Source organism: Syngnathoides biaculeatus, chromosome 10 (genome assembly GCF_019802595.1).
Source record: "Syngnathoides biaculeatus isolate LvHL_M chromosome 10, ASM1980259v1, whole genome shotgun sequence".
Classification (NCBI taxonomy): Eukaryota; Metazoa; Chordata; class Actinopteri; order Syngnathiformes; family Syngnathidae; genus Syngnathoides; species Syngnathoides biaculeatus.
In genome coordinates, this window is record NC_084649.1 from 13,057,290 (window position 1) to 13,078,838 (window position 21,549).

General features: G+C 41.8%; 1 protein-coding gene across 1 annotated transcript in view; it reads right to left on the minus strand.

Moving 5' to 3' along the window:
* LOC133507826 (RNA-binding motif, single-stranded-interacting protein 2-like) overlaps positions 1 to 21,549 on the minus strand; it is a 43,484-nt gene that overhangs the window by 843 nt on the left and 21,092 nt on the right. Inside the window, exons 2-13 of the mRNA XM_061833305.1 lie at positions 18,843 to 19,009; positions 12,013 to 12,071; positions 10,722 to 10,813; positions 6,236 to 6,393; positions 6,079 to 6,158; positions 5,841 to 5,950; positions 5,685 to 5,728; positions 2,454 to 2,547; positions 2,312 to 2,362; positions 1,589 to 1,699; positions 935 to 1,015; positions 171 to 258 (exon numbers count right to left, since the gene is read on the minus strand). Coding sequence (XP_061689289.1) covers positions 178 to 258; positions 935 to 1,015; positions 1,589 to 1,699; positions 2,312 to 2,362; positions 2,454 to 2,547; positions 5,685 to 5,728; positions 5,841 to 5,950; positions 6,079 to 6,158; positions 6,236 to 6,393; positions 10,722 to 10,813; positions 12,013 to 12,071; positions 18,843 to 19,009 — 1,128 coding nt within the window. The 3' untranslated portion in view covers positions 171 to 177. The remainder of the gene's footprint in view (positions 1 to 170; positions 259 to 934; positions 1,016 to 1,588; positions 1,700 to 2,311; positions 2,363 to 2,453; positions 2,548 to 5,684; positions 5,729 to 5,840; positions 5,951 to 6,078; positions 6,159 to 6,235; positions 6,394 to 10,721; positions 10,814 to 12,012; positions 12,072 to 18,842; positions 19,010 to 21,549) is intronic.

Sequence of the window (21,549 nt, forward strand, 5' to 3'; positions counted from 1 at the left end):
TTTGAAATGAGGGCAAAACATATCACTTTCACAACACCTTAATATACTTCTGAATGCCATAAATAATAAATTTGTTCGGCCGCACCACTTTGTTGACCACTTGGCAGCGGCAGATAAAGTACTTGAGACGTTTTGCATTGGACTGAAACATGTCGCGTCAAAATGCCTACCCAAGCTTCACTTGGTGTGTTGGTACGAGTAGTTGGTGTGTTCTGCGGGGGTTTCCATAGCAACCTGTTGCTGTTGACCACCATTCTCCTGCAAAATAAATCGCTAATTATTCTTCTCGAACCCGCTCACCGCTTGCTGCCACCATGCCGCTCCCCATTCATAAATATTGGCCTTTTTCCCCATTGACAGCGCTGCTCATTCTGTAGCTTCTCACCACCATTTACGCTGAATTAGATGAATGGCGACGCCCCGCAGGCACAGACGGCCTCATGCGGAGAACTCTGCCAGGATGCTTTCATTCAGCAGTTGATGTTGGCTCTCTATCTAAAGTCTCGTTTTCTTCTCATACATTTCAATACATGAGAAATGTGTTGAAAATGGACTTGTAATGGAACCACCCCGAGAAATACATAAATCTCGTGTTGGGCAATATACACTACATTACGTCTAATGAAATGAATGTTTGGAAAACATCACAGCTAAAATATAGTCGGTGTTTGTAATTGCCCTGCAACACAATCGTTATGAATACACAAATAAAAGAAGAACCTAGTGTAATAATACCCCATCTTGCGTGTTTACCAGGACATGAATTAAGCCAGTAATAATAATTCAAATGACATTTCTTTGTGTCAAGTAGTGATTGATTCATTTTGTGCACACTTATGTCATGGTAAATGTATACAGTGCGCACCAACATCCATCTATCCATACACCCATTTGTGTCTCCATATGCATACTGTAACTGTGGATAGGTAAATACCTCAACTGGAACATTGGAGGGAGGCACTGGGGTGTACTGGGGGATGTAGGTCCCCTGCATAGTTGTGTTGGCCGGAATATACTGCAAAGAAGAAGACGAGAGGACACAAATTTTGCTTAATTGGATGATTTGAAGAGTTTGGGGGTCCACAAAGTAATTTGCAATAACAAAAGTCCCATTTATTTTTTTTCCCCCATAATATTATACTATTAATATTATTTTTTTAATTCTCTTGTTAAATTGGGATTTTCTTCCATCATTAAACCATGACTTTTATATTATAATAATGTATTACGTTGTCTCTGAAAAATATGACCTTATTCTCAAACAAAACAAATTTCCATTCTTGTAAAGAACTAAAATGTTTTTCGCTAATATGATGACGATTTGATCATGGTTTTTCCTCTTAAAGGTGTCATTTTGTTATGGTAATAATACACCATGTTTGGTCCAAAATAGGCAAACCTTTAGTTTCTTTGACATTTAGGGGTAGATATGGTAGTTATGTTTATCAATTATCGTTTTTTTTTTTTTTAATTATTATTATTGTTGTTGCAGGGTCCTGTGAAACAGGGATTCCTGGACCCAAAAAGTTTGAGAACCACTGATTTATAAAACCAAGACAGAATATAATAATGGTGTGTGGGTACTCACTGTGCCCGTGCTGCCCAGGGACAGGTGGCTTAGCTGCTGGGCAAGAGGTCCCATCATAGACGTGGGCTGGATGGACATTGTGTGATCCATTGCTGGTGTAAGAACTGTACCCTGTAGATGCAATCAAGACTCTAGTGGTTCTGAAGGCTTCTTTATACTTGTGCAGGCGGCATTTGCCTTCACGTCACTCAGGGTCGCCCACGCGCTGTTTAGCTTTTATACTCGAGCGCAACCCATGCACACAGTTTTGAAAATGTTCAACAGTTCTCCTCCAAGTCAGAGGTGTCACTACGACTGGCATGGTAGTTTGCGGTTTCCAGTAGCCGTTTTTACTTTCCTTTCCGGAACAAGGAACAAAGCCTTGACAATGGCGACTGTGCAACTGTGCCTGCTAGAATAAATGGACCTAGATGACCAGATGACACATTTAACTATACTACAAAATCGAACGGGGGGGTATGTGGACTCAAGGAGAACGCAAAGTACATCATCACAGCATGTGACTAAAACGAACCAATCACGAGATGATCTCTGCAGTATTCTAAGCATAGCAGATATTTTTGCCATCTGCAATAGGGGTCGAAGGGTTCAATGTGTCGGACACATGATGCAATGCGGGCGCTGTTGGCCCCGCAAGCGCTGGAAAATAAAGAGGCCTTAACAGGACCCATGCAAGCAATTGTAGAACTGAAAATGATGGGTATTTAAACAAAGGTTACTTACAGCTGGCTGCATGAGGTATGATTGATGGTGCATCCAGGACGGGCTGTGCACCTTTATATGTGGGAAGAATTACACCAATTGAGTATCGGTATTCATATTCTGATCAGAGTCTAAAGGTTGATATTGGAGTAAAATACACCACCTGGTAGGATGAGACAGGAGAATGCATGTAAGGTGAAAGGGACGTCTGAGCGATCACCCGGTTTGGAGCCAGACTGTATGGCGAAGAATAGAAGCTGTTGACAAAAACATGAACCACATCCAATCACATTATTGGAAATCGGTGTCAATCACGTGATTTTCAGTTACTTGAGATCGGAGGAAAAAGGTTTTTTAAATTTCACAAAGTGACATGCGAGGTAATAAGCGTCCATGAAAGTTATCCACAGAATCTATTGGGCTATTGCAACACACCAAGCAGCCAGCCTCAGCGCAAGCTGAAAGACCCTGTATTGTACTTCTAAATAAGTCCAAATCCCAAGATGCAGCCACCTCGGTGAATGGTGTCATCAACGAATCGAGAGAGGGTCAGATGCTTTTAAACCTTTTTGATCACTGCTGAGATATTGTCTGTCCCAGGGAGGTTCCCAAAGATCAGGACTCCAAGAAACCTGAATGTGTGGACTCTTAATACACACTCGCCATTGATGAAAGTGGAGGCGGTACAGTTCTGTTCCTCCTGAAGTCCACAATGATATATTTGTAGTGTTCAGTGCCAGATAGTTGTTTGAACAATACGTTGTGTGCTTCTGGACCTCCTTTCTCTCATGTGCCTTGTCTCCCTTTGAGAGTTGCTCGACCACTGTTGTGCCGTGAGCAAATTTGACAATGTTGTTATTGTGGACTGGGCGGCAGGCGAAGGTGTAGAGACAATACAGGAGGGGCCTCACCACGAAGCCCTGTGGTGAGCCGATGCTCAGTGTGCGGGTAGAGGAAAGGTGGGAGCGGATTATCACACGTTGGGATTTGTTGGTCATAAAGCCCTTGATCCAGGTGCATTTAAGAGGAGGCAGGCCCAGATTGTCCATTTTAGTCAACAGAATGTCCAGTATTATTTCCTTAAAAGCTGAGTTATAATCCACAAAGAGCATTCTAGCGTAGCTCTGCGGTTATTTCACGTGACTCAGCACCGTGTGCAGAACAATGGCGACTGCGTCCCCTGTTTATCTATTCGCCTGGTATGTGAACTGGTGGGAGTCAATGTTGGGGAGAAAGCAGTCTTCCATATGCTTGAGAACCAGCCTCTAAAAGCACTTCATGATGACAGGTGTGAGGGTAACAGAGCATGGTGGCAAGATGCTTTGAGCACCTTACCTGGTATTCTGTGGGCCAGCAGCCTTTTTGGGGTTCACGGCCAGGAGCACATGCCTCACATTGTGCTCCTGTACTATGAGTGGAAAGTTGTTGGGGCCTTGTGGGTTTGGGAGGAGTGCTGGAGCAGCTGAGTGTTGCTGGGGTGATTCAAAGCGAGCAAAAAAGCTGTTGGGCTTCTCTGCCAATGGCTCACTCGTGTCTCCTGGTGTCACATCACAGCCTGTGTAGTTTGTGAGGCTTTGTAAACCCTGTCACAGCTCCCAAAGTGTGGTGCTGGCAAGGTAGGACTCCACCCTCCTCCTGTAGTCCATTTTGGCATTTTTAACGCCTTTTTTCAATTCAGCTCAAGTCGTGCTGTAAAGAGGTCTTTCACCTGACCTGAAGGCAGTGTCGAAGGCCCTGAGGAGTGTGCAGACCTGGCTGGTCATTCAGGGTTTCTGGTTTGGAAAAGCCCTAATGCTTTTTTTCCTACACCCAGTTTCCATACAGAACTTAACATAGTCTAATATAGCCTCTGTGTATTTGTCCAGGTCCTGGTGTTCAAATAGGTCCCAGTCCCTGTGTTGGAAGCAGTCCTGCCTTTCACTGAGTGTAGTATCTTGTTAGGTTGTTGTGGTGGGCCTGGATCTACATCTTAGTGGGATGTATGAAGGGATGGGCAGCAGGGAGATCTAGTCTGACTCACCACCGCGGGGAGAGGTGTGGTTTTGTAGCCGTGCTTAATGTTGGAGTACACATGGTCAAAAGTGTTTCCACCTCTTGTTGGCCATTTGACATCCTGGTGGAAATTCTGGAGTACAGTCTTTAGAGCGGTCTTGTTAAAATTCCTGGCTATAATGTGAGCGCATTCAGGGTGGGCCCCCTGATGTTCCTTAATTATCATTAATCAGTGGGAGAGCGCAGCATTAGCGTTAGCATCTGGTGGGACATAAACACCCATAATGATGGCTACAGTTAGCTCCCTTGGAACGTAAAAGTGCCGGCATTTAACGGACATGTACTCTAGTTCAGGTGACCAGTGTCCCTCAAAATTCACGCTGCTGTTCTATGAATTATCATGCACCTACACACATAGCCCCCCCTCCTTCACCTCTGCTTTTACTGAAGTAATTAGTGTGATCCGAGCGGTGCAGAGTGTTATCAGTTGGTTGCACACTACCATCGGGAATGTTCATGTGAAGCCATGTCTCTGTTATGATGAGGACGCAACAGTCATGAACACAGCAATTATCTGCTAGTTGTAATTCCAGATTGTCTATTTATGTTGGTGATGGATCTGGCGTTGGTTAAGTAAAGACTTGGAAAAGGCGGCCTGTATGGATTGTTGTGATTCTTAGCAGAATGCCAGACAGACGGTCCTGCTTTTGCTTCCTCTTCTGCCTCTTCGCGATTATACAACAATCCACAGCAAGCCTGGTGGTCTCGCTATCTCGTCTGGAAAGTCGCTTAAAACTGCTACTGTATTTTGTTTCAGTATCTGAAGTCCAAAAGTTCCTGGTGGGTGTAGCAGCATAATGCTGACGCATATGGGAATATATCCTAGCGGGGCATCGCAGTGATTTTTTGGCGACCAGACACTTAGAAATCTAACAGGTTGGGGCCTAGTAATAATTGATAGGTAACTTGCAATTGTGCCAGATAACCAATGATGCAAACAAAGGTACTTCAGTCCTGAGACAGTGCAGGAGGGGTGACACATGCCAGACTTCAAAGTGTGTCTAGCGTTTTAGCCAAATGCCAAAAATCAGGTAAAAATAAATGGTTAGAAACAATTTAATGCTGTAGCACCAAAGTTCTGCAGTACAGACAGTAGCTCTCAGTCTTTGGAGATTTTCAGCACTTATCTCCAAACATCTGTATTTACAAATAAAACTCTGAATTCACTTTGTGGCTGATTCTGTATTTTGACAAAAGAACACAAAGAAATCAAGCGATAAGCGTAACCTCAACATCCAAGCAGGGGGCAGCATTGTAGCACAGTTAAGGCACTACTCTTTTTTTTTTTTTTTTTTGCGTGTAGATTGGGACTGTTTTCACTCAGGCCCTGCATACCACTCACCCATTTTGTAATGCTGTGGGGTCATACGCAAGCGTCATTCCTCCCTGGGAAAACAATATGGGATTCAGAACCAGTGAGGTCATGCAAACAGCACTGCATTCAGCTCAAAACTTAGCTAGTTTAGAAAAAAAAAGTTCAAATATAAGAGTTTCTTACGCTCTCTCCGTCTCTGGCCCAGGGCCTTCCGTTGGGGAGGTACTTTCCCTGGTTCTGCCTCTTTTTCTGACCTCCGTCTGCAAACTTACATAATAAGGGCTCTGTGGGAACTGGGAAAGCAAAAGATCAAACACAGGGGCGCATTTAGTGATTGCAGTGGGCAGCATTAAATGTGAACACTACCATTAACAAAAGCAATGTCAAGAGCAAGAAACAACAACAGCAAAATTTCACACACCCGGAACTCCCGGTGGAGTCTTGATGAATTTGCCATTGAAATGTTGAATTATGGCCTCACACTTCTCTGTGGACTCCATCCTAGAAAACAAATGTATACATTTAGAAACAAGCCTACATGCATTTTCTCTTTATTATCAGAAATGCTTAGGCTGGACCTGGCAAATCCCACACCACGGCTCGTTCCGTTGGCGTCTCGCAGAATGCGTGTGGAAATGACCTGTCCAAAGGACTTGAGCATGCTCTCCAGTTCCTGCTCATCCATGGAGACCGGTAGGTTGGAGATGTACAGATTGGTGGGGTCCTGCTCTTGTTGCTAAATGGGAAGTGGGGTTTGAAATATACATTTTTAGCAGACATATACGGTCATGCTCATCATTATTGACACGCCCCTGCAACATTTTCAATTATAATGGGATCAGAATGCATTGCGTGCTATTATAAAAGTCATTCGGTTTGATTTTCAACCGTTCGTCGGTGCTTTTGGATGTGTGCTTTTGTCTTTGTCTTATTTGAGGACCCATGATCTTCACCTCAAACCAAGCTTTCTTACAATGCGTGAGATATTTTGCTCTAAAATCTCTTGATGTTCAAATTTCATACTTGTAATACATAACACAGTCAAGGTGGCTCTAGTATCAGATGTAGAAAAGCAGCCCCACAGCAGTATAGTATGGATCGTCCACCATGCGTGACTGTTGGCAAGAGTGTTCTTTGCATTCAAGGTTCATTGCACTGTCTGTAAAGATACTGCTTGTGTGCATTGCCAAAAAGCTCTTTTTTCATTTGTTTCATTTCTCCACAAATGCTGTTTATCAGTTGTTCTTTTGTATCAACTACAAGTTCTCTATAGCAGTGTTTTTCAACCTTTTTTGAGCCACGGCACATTTTTTACATTGGAAAAATTTTGTGGCACACCACTAACCAAAAATGTTACAAAAAGGTACTCTGTATAGTATATTTAATTACAATATAATTTCTCAATTTATTTATACTCAGTCGGTGTGAAACCTGAGCCTGTTTAGATGAACACAAAGCCGATATCCTGGCAGGAATAGAAGAAAGACACACACGAAGCTCTTCTTCAACAGCTCTCAGTCTCTCTTTAGACTTTAGCTATGTCTTTAACCGCATCAGGGCCGAGCATCTCGTTGACAATGGCTTTACAGGCAGGTAGTATTAATGTCTCTGCCACAGTGTGCGGCTTTTTTGATTTAGCAACAATTTCGGCGACTAGGTGACTAGCTTTGAGCGCTTTCTCATTTACCTTTGTGGTTTTTCCTCATAAACGTTGCCTGTTTCTCTGTATTTACACGCAGACGAACAAAATAGTCTATCGGCTTGTTTTGAAGCGACGGGTGTGTCGTTTGGAGATGGCGTTTAAGCTTGCTTGGCACCATGGCGCTGTTGGATAGCTTCTCGCCACACACCAGGCATAACGGAAAAGGTGTCGTCTCATCCCCGGTGAAAGTAAATCCAAACGAAAGATAGCTTTCACTATATTGCCTTGATCTCACCATCTTTGCTTTCTTTTTCCCATCACTCATACTAGGGCCTTCATCCGGGTCAGAATCTTGTCCAGGGCCCAGTTCGGAGTTTGCAGTTGTCCTTTTTAAAAACTTCTCCATGACTGTCACCACAGCCTCTCAGGTGCATCACTAATTCTCTTGGAGGTACGAGGCTATCAGCTACGTGTTGCCACACGGACAAACATTACATTACTCTGCCAGCCTTTACAGCACGGACACTGGACAATGACATAATATTTGCAGAAAATTATTAATTTGTTGTTAATTAATTAATATTTAATTAATGTTAATTAAAAAAGTGATATTGGATAATTTCTCACGGCACACCTGACGATCTCACACGGCACACTAATGTGCCGCGGCACAGTGGTTGAAAATCACTGCTCTATAGAAACATGTTTTTTCACTTCATTTATTTTCCTCATCAGAAATTACACACTTAGCGCTTAAACTTCATGGGTGCCAATAAAGGTGAGCTTGACTGTATTTATTTGTGTCATGTTAAACTAATGGGGAAAATCCAAAGGTTGGAATGCTCCCAAGAGAGATGGCAAAAAGAGTCCAAATGTCAGAGAATGGTTGCGCGATAGGTGACAGGGGTGGACGATGGGGGTGACAGGGACGGGGGGTTACTTGCAAATGAAAACAAATTCCTTAAATAAAAATGAAAAAGAAAATCAAAACAGTTTTTGTTTGTTCATCTATTTGTTGGATTGCAAACTAAAGATAGAGGTCAAAACTTCATCATTTGGTTTCTTCTTTGTTGGATATGTTCGCACAGAAATAGTTGAACCGTTAATGACACCACACCTCCCATTAAAAATGAAAAAACAATGTATGAGTGAATTTGCTTGTTCCACGCGTATGTTGCAAATTTGTCAATTCTTTTCTTTCTATGATATTTTCAATAGATTTTTTTTAAATTGCATAAATTTGTACATAGTTGTGCGATTATTATTCTTATGAATGTTCTCATGTCGTCAAATTAATCCTTCAACAAATATATTCAACGGTAATGTTCAAAATGAAACTTTTTTTTTTTTTTTCAAAATATGTGTGCCCTAGTAAAAAAAAAGTGTAGCCCTGACTGATTTGTCACTTACGCTAGTGGTGTGTCACAGACTTGACTAAGATGTCTGTCAATTTTAAAACTCTGCACGGACTCATTAATATACTTTCACATGCAAAGGAGAGTTTGTCAACACGCACACTCCGGGAAAATGTTATTTAATTAAGATATATGGACAGCTGGAAGAGCATTAAAACAGATAGATTATCCACGCACATAGTTTTGACTTAATTTTTGCGGCGCTTCCCGGAAAGTGAAACTCTGAGTGAGACAGCAAAAGCAGACAGGAAGTCGGGCATGAAGTTAAAGAGTTCACAGTGCAACAGAAGCCAGGAAACAGGGAGCAAAGAAGCTAGGCTAGAGGGAGGAAGGAAAAACACGCATTGAGGAAAGGGGAGGGTGGGATAAGTAAGTGTCTTCCAGTGGTACTAGAGGAGGAAATGACAGGAGAGGAAGCAGTTGGAGTTTTGACAAATGTTAAAGCAAGGATGACTCAAAAGATGATAAATACTCATTCAGACATCTTTTGTATCATGAAAATAAATAATTTATCTTGATGCAAATCATTTTCCGTGCCTAATGATTACACCATTCGAAACCCAAATAGTGTTTCTAAACAGGCTTGATACATGCTGTCAGGTGCAATAAATACATTTCAAAAACCAAAAGGTTTATATCTGTGTACCAATACCCATGAGCACAGATTCCTCTGCAATTATTGGATTGCTGAGTTCATGCGTTATCAGTTACCCTGAACTATATTGCTGATAAGGATCGCTTCTATTCTCTGCCAAGAGAAACCATATTTTTTTCAGTGATTGTCATTTTTCTGGGTGTGGCAATTCAGCACTAAGCTGATTGTGTAACACAGTGGCAGACTGCTGGAGGTCATTGACAAAGGTGTAATTTGATTGAAGGCCATGTGACACAGAGAAAAAAACCCTCCCATGGCATATTTTATTTAACCGTCGCCTCTGCTAATTTCATTCGCTCAAATATTGAACCTCTGGCAGACAATACAGCTCTGTGGTGTCACAAGTCAGTAAAGGTACCAGCTGGAAAGTGTCTCTCTCTGTTTGGGCCATTTGCACAGGGAGGGGGGCGGGGAAGTAAGGAGCCTTCTAGTTTTAATTGTGTCATTATTCCCCAGGCCCTATAAAATTGTATCTGCTGGCCCTAAACCCTAGAGACCATGGTAGTCCATTTGGAGACAGAGTGCGCGCTGAGAACACATGGGGAAAGGTCTGATCTATTTTGCCCTTGGAAAACACTACAAAACAAGCTACCGTAAAGGTAAAATGGTCGATAGCAGTACTTTTTGGATTGCATTAATTTTAGACTGTCCTTACAACCTGAAGTAACCCATTCACCCAGAGCCAGCTGTGTATATTTAGGCTTTTATTGTGGTTATCAACACCACTGCAGGAGCGCAAGCTGTCTGGGTGAGTCACGTTGTGGTGTTCAGTTGCACCTGACTGGTTAAGGAGATGCATAATGTTACGTGAATTTAAGGTGTAGATCACTTACAGTGCAGAGGTATACCCAGGTGTTGCATTACAGTGGATAGAGGGAGGGGGCATAGACATGGGAATGAAATGAATTAAGTGTGGGTGTCAGCCTGAGACCTTGGGCCCAGACGGTGGACAATGCCAAGCCATTGAATTGAAACTTCCCCATTGACAGTGGCTGTAGTGGCACCCTCCCTGGGTTCCCTTAATGGGGAGCCAGAGAGCCAGGGGGATCAGCTTAATGGGGCGACAAGAGCTGCTTTGACAGCAGACTCCCATACAAAGAGGTCTGAACAAGCACGACAACGCAAGCAAGTTAGCAACGTAAACAAGCAAAGAAGAGCTGGTGTGCTGGGAAACAAGAGAGGCGGTTGTGAGGAGGCAAATGAAGACAATACATTGGGGCTTTAAACCTTCCCACGTGACTGCCTCTGTAAACACCACACTGTTGTTGTCAAGTAGATTTGTAAAGATGTAGTAGCTAGTACAGGTCCAAATTAAGTGGAGCTGGAATTTTAAAAAGCAGGTAAAATCTTACTTTGGCCATCTGTGCCTGGACTCCACTTGATTTCAGAGCCGTTACAGCTTTCTGAGCTGCTGCCGGACTGTCGAAGTCTACAAATCCATAGCCTGTCAAATACATACATGTATATTAAAGACGTTAAGTACAATTGTTATCATTTTAACTTTGTAAAATGTTGGTCCATAATCAAGGTTACGTGTAGTAGCAGCTAGCTAGCATCTATACTGGAAGGTAGGAATATTCAGTCTAATCTAAAGGTTTTAATTGATTCTGGACCAGTGAGTATCTGGTGGTCTGTGGACAAAGAGATCGAGATGATCATTAAGAATCGTTTTGTCTTGCATGCTTCTCTTGTCCTTGTTCTCTCCTGTCTTGTCATGTTCTTCATTCACAGGGTGTAGCGCTATAGTCTCACGTAACATCCATATTTGTTTCTTTGCTGAAGATGTAGAATTATTTCATTTTCTCATTCTGTTTACAGTAACAGCTTTGTCTTTTTCTCATTTGTGTCTCTCACCCCTCTAGAAATTCTGTTCTGTTTGATTGATTGGCTCTGATCCTCAATAAAACTTCAATAAAAATACAAATAAATTAGAGGAAGCTCAAAATCTCCACTCTGACATAGTGAAACTGTTACAGCATAAAAGGAATGTAAATTCTCCATTCTGCTTGATCTCACAGGCGAATAGGACACAAATGATCTTGTCATGCTCAGTCAGCTACTGTACTAGAAGTCCCAATTAGTTTGCTGCCATAGAATTCAAAAGTAAACATTAAAAATGGTGGGATTATGTCTGGGATCATTTTTAACTCAGTAATTCCAATTAAATTCTAAATATTGCAATTCCATATTTAGCTACAGTACAACTTTCTGTAGTAGTGAGGAAGTAGTGAGGTTTTCCTCGTTAGCAAAAGTTACATCAATAACTCTTAAGTACTAGCTTGTTCACATGTTATCCCTCAGCATGTTGACATATTATACAGTATATCCCCCTACTTCAAATCAGCAGGCTGGTGTTCCACTTGAATTGCAATGTGTTGGAATTGAACTGAAAAAGTGAATTTTAATGTTAAATTGTTTCAATATACTTGGGCTAAAAAAAAATTGTATTTTTAATATGCATTAATAAATTAATCATTTCCTCTGTCATCATTGAAGGAAATTTGTTAAAATACCCATCTTATCTTGACATGCAGTATCAACTCATTTGGTGTGTGCAAAATGTGCTGACCAGAGACTGCAGACATCAAACCAGTACTGTCGTATTGATGGAATTTGATATAAAAGTATAGCATACCAACTCACCTTTACATTTGTTGGTGGTTTTATCCAAGATTGCTTTGGTTGACACAATCTTGCCATGCCTTTACGAATACAGAAAAAACAACATCCTCTCAGTGATTGATGACAAGGAATCTGCTCCTTCCACATGCATAGTGCACTTCCGAAGACTGCATACCAACATAAATACAAATGCATAGACAACTATGTCCACCTCCACCCTTCCTTTTGGGGGAGGATTTCTGGCTGGTTTTGACAGGTATTAGCCTCCCAGGACCAGAGAGTATATGTCCTGCGTGTCTTTCACACACACACATGCACGCACACGCACACACACACACACACACACACACACACACCACACACACACACACACACACACTCTTCCCCTAGAGACAAGGTCTTCTCCTGAGTGTTGTCGCTTTCAGACTGGACTTTCAAGTAACTTGCGTCATTTAATGCCACACAAAAAAAACAGAGAAATCAATGTACTCCCTTCGTTTCAATTCAAGTGTGACCAAAGAGTGACCGTATAGAGACAAGGGTTTAGAACATGATTCATATTTTAATCATGACAAGTGTGGGGGATAATGAGAAGTGTATCCACTTTACAGTATAATAGATTCTCCCTGTCTTGCTGGTGTATTTATCCAAAACAGGAGGCTGGTCTTCCTCTGTTTGGGCGACATGGTGTCTGGGCGGATTGTAACCTGATGCTTCAAACCTCCAGTTGGCCTTCCTTCCCTCCACTCCCCTCCTCCTTTTCTAGTCTCATAACACAACACACCGCTGGGTCCTATATGCCTACCCTCTCTTGGTGGCCAGATGATTTGGATGTGATCCATTTGTCTCATGACAGCACAGTGTGGCATGTTCTTGGACTATCATGGCTCACTGTCTTTGGCGTACTCTAATCATATGTCCAACTACATTAAAGCTATACATCATTCGATTACACACAGAGAGACACTGTAGCATGAAAATGAGCTACACAATAAAATCCTTTCCAGGCTTATACATATTTCACAATTTTGTTTGTCATTATTTTCCCACTTTCATCTGACATCTCTTAATGCTGCATGCGTAAGCGCTCACTGACCTCATCATTCGATACTGTACATCTGAGCATTGTCTATGCCAAAGTTTATTTTTGTTACATTTTACACAGGTTTTAATGTGCCATAGAAGGCTACCAGTAAATTTTTGATAATTGTTCTACAGAACATCATTAGTTGTTTTCCCATTAAAGTGACCAAAGAAGTTTGCAGGCTTCTACAAGGCGAAACGGATTTATTTGTACAAATACATTTTAATAATAATGCAAAAAAATCCTGAATAAAAATGTGTTATTGATTGAAATAATTATATATATTACAATACAATTTGGAAAAAAATTTGCTTGGGGAAAAGGAGAGCAACGCACTTGGTCATTAATTGTGATTTTCTCGTAGAATCCACTATTACAAAACATACTGTATGTCATACCATGACGAAGTAATTAGATACCTAAATATTGATGCTAGTAGAGTTCTGACAAAAAAAGATAAACAATCCATCCATGCATTCTCTTAACCATTTATCCTCACTAGGGTCGGAGTCATGCTTGGAGGCTATCCCAGCTGATTCTGGGCAAGTGGCAAGGTACACTCTGAAATGGTCGTCCGTCTGCCAATCATAGAGAATACATTTAAAAAAAAAAAAAAAAACACTTGCACTCACATTCCCACCATCAGGAAATGTAGAGTTCTTAATTACCCTAACATGCATGTTTTGGGATGTGGGAGGAAACCGAAGTGCCCAGAGAAAACCCACTCATCCACAGGAGATTATCCAAACTGCACACAGGCCAGGCCTGATTGGAACCTGAGTCCTCTGAACTGTGAGGTAGATGTGCTCACCAGTCAGTCATTGTGCTGCCCATGATTAACTAAATTATTGCAAATCCTAATACAGTATGTTGTATGGGTTAGGGTTAGGGTTCTTTGAGACTAACCAAATATGAAACAAATCCCAGTGTGACATTTATTAAAATGCTATGGAATTATTATGAATAACTTTTAGATGAGGTGCATGAAAACAGAAAAATAATACGACCATAAAGAAAAAGGCAGCCCCAAATAATTGTATTTCTTTGAGGAATGACAAGGAAACACAAAAGCAATGTTACATGTGTTCATGTTTGCCCTGGTGGGAACACCAAACCAGTTCAAAGGTCTGAAGGCAGTGCTTTTGTGACCTTCCACTTAACCTGAGAGCCATCCAAAAGCTCAACACTGTAGAGGCCACCAACACATGAAAGACAGTCATGACCCACATATAGCTGCTTGACATTCTTTCACAGCAGGCGATGCTACTCTTTTCCCACTCATTCATGTTTCGCCTTAAAGCGGGGCACCCTCCCCACCACGTTCCCCCCCTTCTCCCCGCCCCACCCTCCCGAAGAACGTCTGTTCCCTCTCAACTTTTCTGAAACCACACAATAACTTCTCTGTCGGCCGTCTGCTTTTACAATCAAGTTCCGGTGTTTCGCATACCGACCACAGATTTCTGGTTCACTTTGATTGCTGCGGCTTTGACAACACGCTGTGCACTTGCTGTGTTAAGATGGCTCTGAAGATTTGAAACTTTCCTTTGGGATGCAGTAGAGCATCAAAATCAGGTATAGGGTGGGTGAAGGCTATCCTTTTCAAGTCCAGTAATAAAGTGAGGAGGGCTGTCATGAAAATTGAACCCTGGGGGCCGTGCATGCCTAACACTTACACTTTTCATGCTTCCCTATAATGGTAGTTTATGTTCACAAACAAGCTCTATAAGTGAAGCTTAACATGGTTCTTATGATTCCCAGTTTGTGAGGTTGGCAATTCAGATGTAAATTTTGACATGTGTAAACCCTGACCTCATTAACATACGCTGGCATTCCACCTAGATTACGTGATACACTAAAAATGACGTGTGTTGCATAATTCTTTTGACATTACTAGCACTGTATCATCCATTCATCCATCCATTTACTTTGCGGTTTATCCTCACTAGGGTCGCGGGGAGTGCTGGAGCCTATCCCAGCTGTCAACGGGCAGGAGGCGGGGTACACCCTGAAGTGGTTGCCAGCCAATCGCAGTGCACATGGAGACAAACAACTACACTCACAATCACAGAATTTAGAGTGTCCAATAAATGCTGAATGTTTTTGGAATGGGGGAGGAAATCGGAGTGCCGAGAGAAAGCCCACACCGGCACGGGGAGAATATGCAAACTCCATACAGGCGGGTCTGGGATTGAACCCGGGACCTCAGAACTGTGAGGCCAACGCTTTACCAGGTTTACCACTGTATCATCAAAAGTTAATATAAAAGTTAATTAGTCAAAAGTTATATATATATAATATATAAATATATTATATATACCTACCATTGCTTATCCTATTCAGCGTCATGAGTGAACTACAGTCTTGGTGACACTAGTAGTGGTCACAGGTCAAATACAGGCCACATGTAGAAAAACAACCACACAACGACAAACCAACTTGGCATGATGATGGCGGCATGCACGGACACAGCGGCTTATCGCTCTCCCTATTAGTGCTTCTTTTCAGATTTTGTCTTTGTTTTTTTTTGTTTTTTTGGCACTACAGTGCTACACCTGCCAGGAACTTTTGGATCTTGGATACTGACACAAAACAGCAGTCTTGAGCGACTTTCACAGCAAACAGCATTCCAGACAAGCTAGCGAGACCACTGGGCTCGCCATTGATTGTTGTCGGGCCAGCAAAGCAGCACAGGCGGAGGAGGGAGAGGAAGCAATGGTGGGGCTGTTGGTCCAGCTGCCTGCTCAGGCTAAAGAACAACGCACACAGACCTCTTCTTCCAAGCCTGTATCTCACCAATGCCAACAAAATGGACAAGCTGGAATTACAATTTGCAGATAATCGCTGATTCATGATTGCTGCATATTTATTATAACAGAGAACTGGCTTCACCCAAACATTCCTGACGCTAGCATGGAGTGAGCAGGCCGCACCCTGCGCCATTGGGATTGGACTGAAAACTCCAGCAAAAGCACAGGTGGGGGACTCTGTGTGTATGTGTATGTGTATGTGTATGACTGGTGCAACAACAGTGTGGTTATTGAAAAAGACTGTTGACTCGACAATGACGTCCGTTTAACTTACCAACGGAGCTAACTGTAGCCCGCATTCCGGCTGTTTACATCCCATCAAATGCTAATGCTTAAACTGTGCTCTTTCTATTGCTGAACACCATCAATGAACAGCAGTGTGCCCGCCTCGAAGGTGTTCACATTATAGCTGGGGACTTTAATAGTACCAATCTGAAGACTACTCCAGAAATTAGGATAGGATGCTATTTGTGGATTACAGTTAAACCTTTAACACAATCATATCAAACATCCTCCGTTCCTCTCACATGCTTCTGGATAAAAAAGTTTTTGACCAACACACCCCAAACTCTGAGATTCGACTCCCGCCATTCCTCCACTCACAAACTGATCACCGGCTAACTACAGGGCTGCGTGCTAAGCCCTTCTCCTGTATTGTCTCTACACCTTTGACTGCTGCTCAGGCTACAACAATAACATCATCATCAAGTTCGCTGACAACACAAGAGTGATTTTGAAGGGAGATGAGGCAGCCTACAGAAAGGAGGTCCTGAAGCTCACAACCTGGTGCTCAGACAACAATCTGACATCGAACACTAAAGAAACAAAGGAGATTATTGTGGATTTCAGGAAGAGCAGAAGGGATCCCGCCACTCTACATTAATGCCAAGTATGTGGAGAGACATTCAGATTCAGGTTTCTGGGAGTCCTGATCTTTGAGAGCCTCTTCAGGTCAGACAACATTAAAATTAAACCACCAAGAAGGTTCAATAAAAGAAATATATAAAATAAATTTAAAAAAAAAAAGAAGGTTCATCTCCACTTCCTGAGAGTCCACAGGAAAAACAACCTGGACACAAAGTTGCGCCTGGCCTTTTATCATTCTTCCATCGAGAGCCTGCTGACGTACTGTGCCTCCATCTGGTACGGGAGCTGCACAGAGGCAGACAGAGCAAGGCTTCAAAGAAGAATCAAAGCACCACGGAAGATTGTTGGCTACCTTCTCCCCCTGTGGCAGACATTTACTCCTCTCGGTGCCTCAGCAGTGCTCAGAACATTATCAAGGACACTAACACCGCGTTTTTCAACTGTTTGAGCTCCTACCATCTGGAAGGTGGTAAAAATGCGCGAAAGCAAGGACCAACAGACTGAGGAATATTTTGTTCCAACAGCCATCACCACCCCGAACTCTCGTTTTTCCTCTAGCCACGCTATAAATGTGAAGAAACGCTGATTTCAACATCTTGTGCAATACATTTTATTTTCTATTTTGCCCATCCATTTTTATTTATTTTTACTTTGATTTTATGTATGCACTGATCCAGAGATATTCTCTCATGTCATTGTACAGTGGTATAATGTCAAATAATTGCCATTCATTCATTCAAATGGCAATCAAGAGTTGTCAATTATCTTAACATGCAAGTTTAAGGAATCTGGAGGAGACAAAAGTAATAACGGAGGGAGAATATGACATTTTAAAGACTATATCTACCAAAGTTTCTTGATCCAGTTCTGCACAAAAATTCTTCAGTGCATATTTCCCATTTCCTTCTTGGGGAATGGACAAAATTATACATAGCCAATATCGTGTCCATTTGAACACTTTCTTCTACAATCTGGAGCATTGTCCCTTTTTCACTGTCAACTAGTCCATGAGGTATATGGAGCTGTTGCTGCAGCTCATAGGATAAATATATGTTGACCGCCGTTTGTCACAATTACAGTTTGTTAAAGCTCAAATAAGTAAGGTTTGTGGTTTCGTCATTCCATAATTCGTCACTGTATGCTGATAAATTCAAAACATATGTCAAGTGCTGAAAACTGGATCCAGTTGTTTGTAGACAGTGCTAAATCTGGAGTGAGAGTCATGCAGAGGATGTTCAAGTGAGTTGATAACATCTGCTCTGTGTGGAGCTCTGCTCTTCATCTGTTGGACACATGATGTTAGAATGTTCAGACCTTAGTTTTATATTCAGAAAAGGACTTTTGAATCAGTGGATTAAATACAATGAAGGTGGGTGTGAATCAGTCTTAAAAACTGAAGAAACTCAGTGGGTTGACGGGCAAATGTTTGACTCTTTGTATTAAGTAGAGGAAGGAGAAAACTCAAGCCCTTTTAAGTGAGGAAGGAAAAAAAGGAGACAGAGCAGGGGCCAGAGAAGGGTACAACCAGTTGCCTCCTGTCCTCAACTAACCCTCCACTTTCTATACACTTGGGACTAGCTCAGTGATAAACAACTAGAACAATAATGCATCGAGAGTGGGATGTATAATACACGCTTTGTCATGCTGTATGATTCATTTTATTGAGCAGCTTCCATTTTACATTTTCAAAAAGGGCCAAAAGTATTGGGACTGGAAATAAAAAGGTCCTCCACACAATGTTGTACGAAGTATACATTTGGCCAATGTTTTCAGTTAATGAATTAATATTTGGGGTCAAATTGAAAACTTAATACCTGAATTGGAATAGAAATAATAAACTACTACTAGTAAATTAACTGCTTTATACACCACCAATTATCTTTATGTTTTGTTTTTTCATTAAAAAAAACGAGAGGCGTAATTGATTAAACTGGCAGACTGGACAGTGTTGTGGGCCAGGCAATACCATAAAGACCACTGAATATCCAGTGTTAACAAAAAAATGGGTACCATTTAAGTTGTGAATTTCACGTCAATCAACATTGAATACAGTATGACTTTGCTTCTTCAAATTGTGGAATGTTTAAACTCACGGCTGGCAGAGCTTAACCAGGTCTTGATCCGTAGTCCCGGGATGAAGGCCTCGGATATACAGATTGGTTTTACTTAGTTGTTCTCCGCCTCCTCCGCTGCTGTTACTGCTACTGTTGTTGTTTGGACTCGGGGGAGCCATCTGGTGGCCGGAGGAAACATAGGCCTGCTGTGAGAAGACAGGAATATCAGAATTGGACAGAAGAAAAAACAACCCAGTTCTTTCATATACCAACAGATCTGGAACGGTCTTTGACCAGTGCTACTTTGAGAATGTTTCTGCAATTCAGCACAAATCTTGTTAGCCTTATTTCCACCAACCGAAGCAGGATGGTTTCCCTCAGTAGGTACCGATTTTGTAAAAGAGGGAGTGTTGTGTTAACATTCAATCTCAAACTGCAGGAGTAAATTGGCGTGAGCTAACAAAGTACTAACAATGCACTAACAGACTAAAGGCTCATTTTCACATATGCGCTAAGTACGCATGAAAGTAGATTGTTCGAAAGTTCTGAACATCCTTGGCTTCATATTTCCTTGCGACCATTCAGCTATTAATCGGCCAAAGGCCATTGCTCTGAATCTAAGAAGAGTAATACAATCTAGCAACAACTGCAAAAAAAGGTGTATGTTTAAATTGTAATTATTAGGAAGGCAAAATCTGAGCACAACGGAGCAGACAGGAGTGATCTCTGATGTTATTCTGCCATGTGAAAATCAAAAGGGGCAAGTGCGAACTGGGGAATTTCACTCGTTGTTATGTGGACATACTGTAGCTCAGTACACCATGAAAATAAAGCCAATTACCTAGACGAAACCACCGCAGTCTGTATGTCATTATTTTGGCACTTAGGGGATAGGGGGATTAGCTCACAAGTCAAAAACCTTGTTTAGTTCAGAGTTCTTCTGTCCATATAATTTGCATATCCTGTGTAGGGCATTAATGAGCTTGAAGGGTCACCCACTACACAACCGCCCATGCTGTGTATTTGTAACGGTAAATCCAGTTGATGTTGGAAGTGTCCCTTTCAGAGTGCTGGAGACTGTCAAAACAGTCAAGATGAGGTTACCCTTGTCGGTGAACTGGAATGCTAATCCTAAAACAATCAAAATAAGATCACTTGAATCATCAGTAAATGACAATGATTCCTCCTTACCATCTGTACACTGCACAACTGATGACAAATAACTTCAAAGGTCACTCCAAATTAGGAAGGTTTACATTAAAAAAAAAAAAGTTAAGTTTTGTTTTCTTGACAACTGCTTTCAGACCAATCAACAAATCTGTCAGTTTGGCTCTTAGATTGAGCACCCTTCCAAATACTTCTGCTCCAACCACTTCCATTGGCCACTGAAAAGTTGGATGGATTTTTGCAAAGGAGACAAAAAAAAAGTGTACTATACAGAATTGGAACCATCGATGTTGCATGATCGAAACGAAATCTTAAAATGTTTGACAAACAATAATGAAAAGTAACAATTGCCGGTATTTCATTTTATTTTATTTTTTTAACATGTCACGCACTAATTTTCACAGGTGCAGTGCTATTGCAAGTGAGAACTAGGGAATGTGGTTTTATGAGTAGATTGAAAAGTAAATCTGGGGAGATGGATGGGCACTCCCTTCGGTGAAAAATTATACCACACTGCACCCATGTCAACACTCACCAATAATGCTTTCTGAGGGGAATGCTGGGCCTCTTGGCTGCCTGCTCCATATAGGGGGAAAGGGGCCTCTTTGGTTCTCTGTCCATGTCGGATAACTCCGTGGGCCTCTTTGGTTCTCTGTCCATGTTGGATAACTCCTTTTTCACTTTTGCAACCACAAAAAATATCTTGTGGTGCATAGCAAAACCATAAACTGGAAAGCCAAAGACCAATATTTGGGTTGACCCACGGAGCTCAATTAAATAATCTTGTCCTGCTTGCTTTCTTTCATTTCTGATAAAATCTTCATAAAGCATATCTGTTTAAGTACTCTCTTGTCTCTCTTTTAAACTTGAAGAGGCATTAAGGAGAGGGATTGCAGGCGCATACACCAGGGATTCATTGCACTAATACTTGCACGCAAACACTTGTAATGATTTGATCAATCCCTCTTGCTGTTCCTAACAACACTTGCCGGCAGAAATGACTTAGTGTCGCTGGTTACGAACTATGGCGACCGACTTGTCATGACTCACCAATGTAACAGGATATTACGCAACAACCACTGAATCATGGATTGTGGCTCTCCGTGGAGAAATCACACTAAAGATTGTGCAACCATGCACACAAATACATTTTAAAGTGAACACATTTTCATAATCCCTGTCGAGAAGATGACTGAAAAAAAGTTCTCTCACACCAGGAATAGCTCTATTGGCACTTTTATGACTGAGGCAATAAATAGCAACACTAGGACTCACCACAATTGGCAAACTAACTTTTGTCAACTTTATTTACGAAAATAGTTTTAATGTCCCACATTTGAGAAATAGGAATAAATGTTGTTACGTACGGCTCTCGTGGTTGGCTACAGTGAGATTACTGTCTCATTTACGAGCCAATTGGATGGTGGCAGCAATAGGTTCAATTTAGAGACATGAACGGGTCACTGATTAAATTGACATTGTTTGCTGCAAGCCCAGTAGGCCAACAGGGTCACAACAGTGACAGCAACCAATCACCCTAATTAGAGTATCCAGAAAGGTACTGTGCCCCTTGACAACC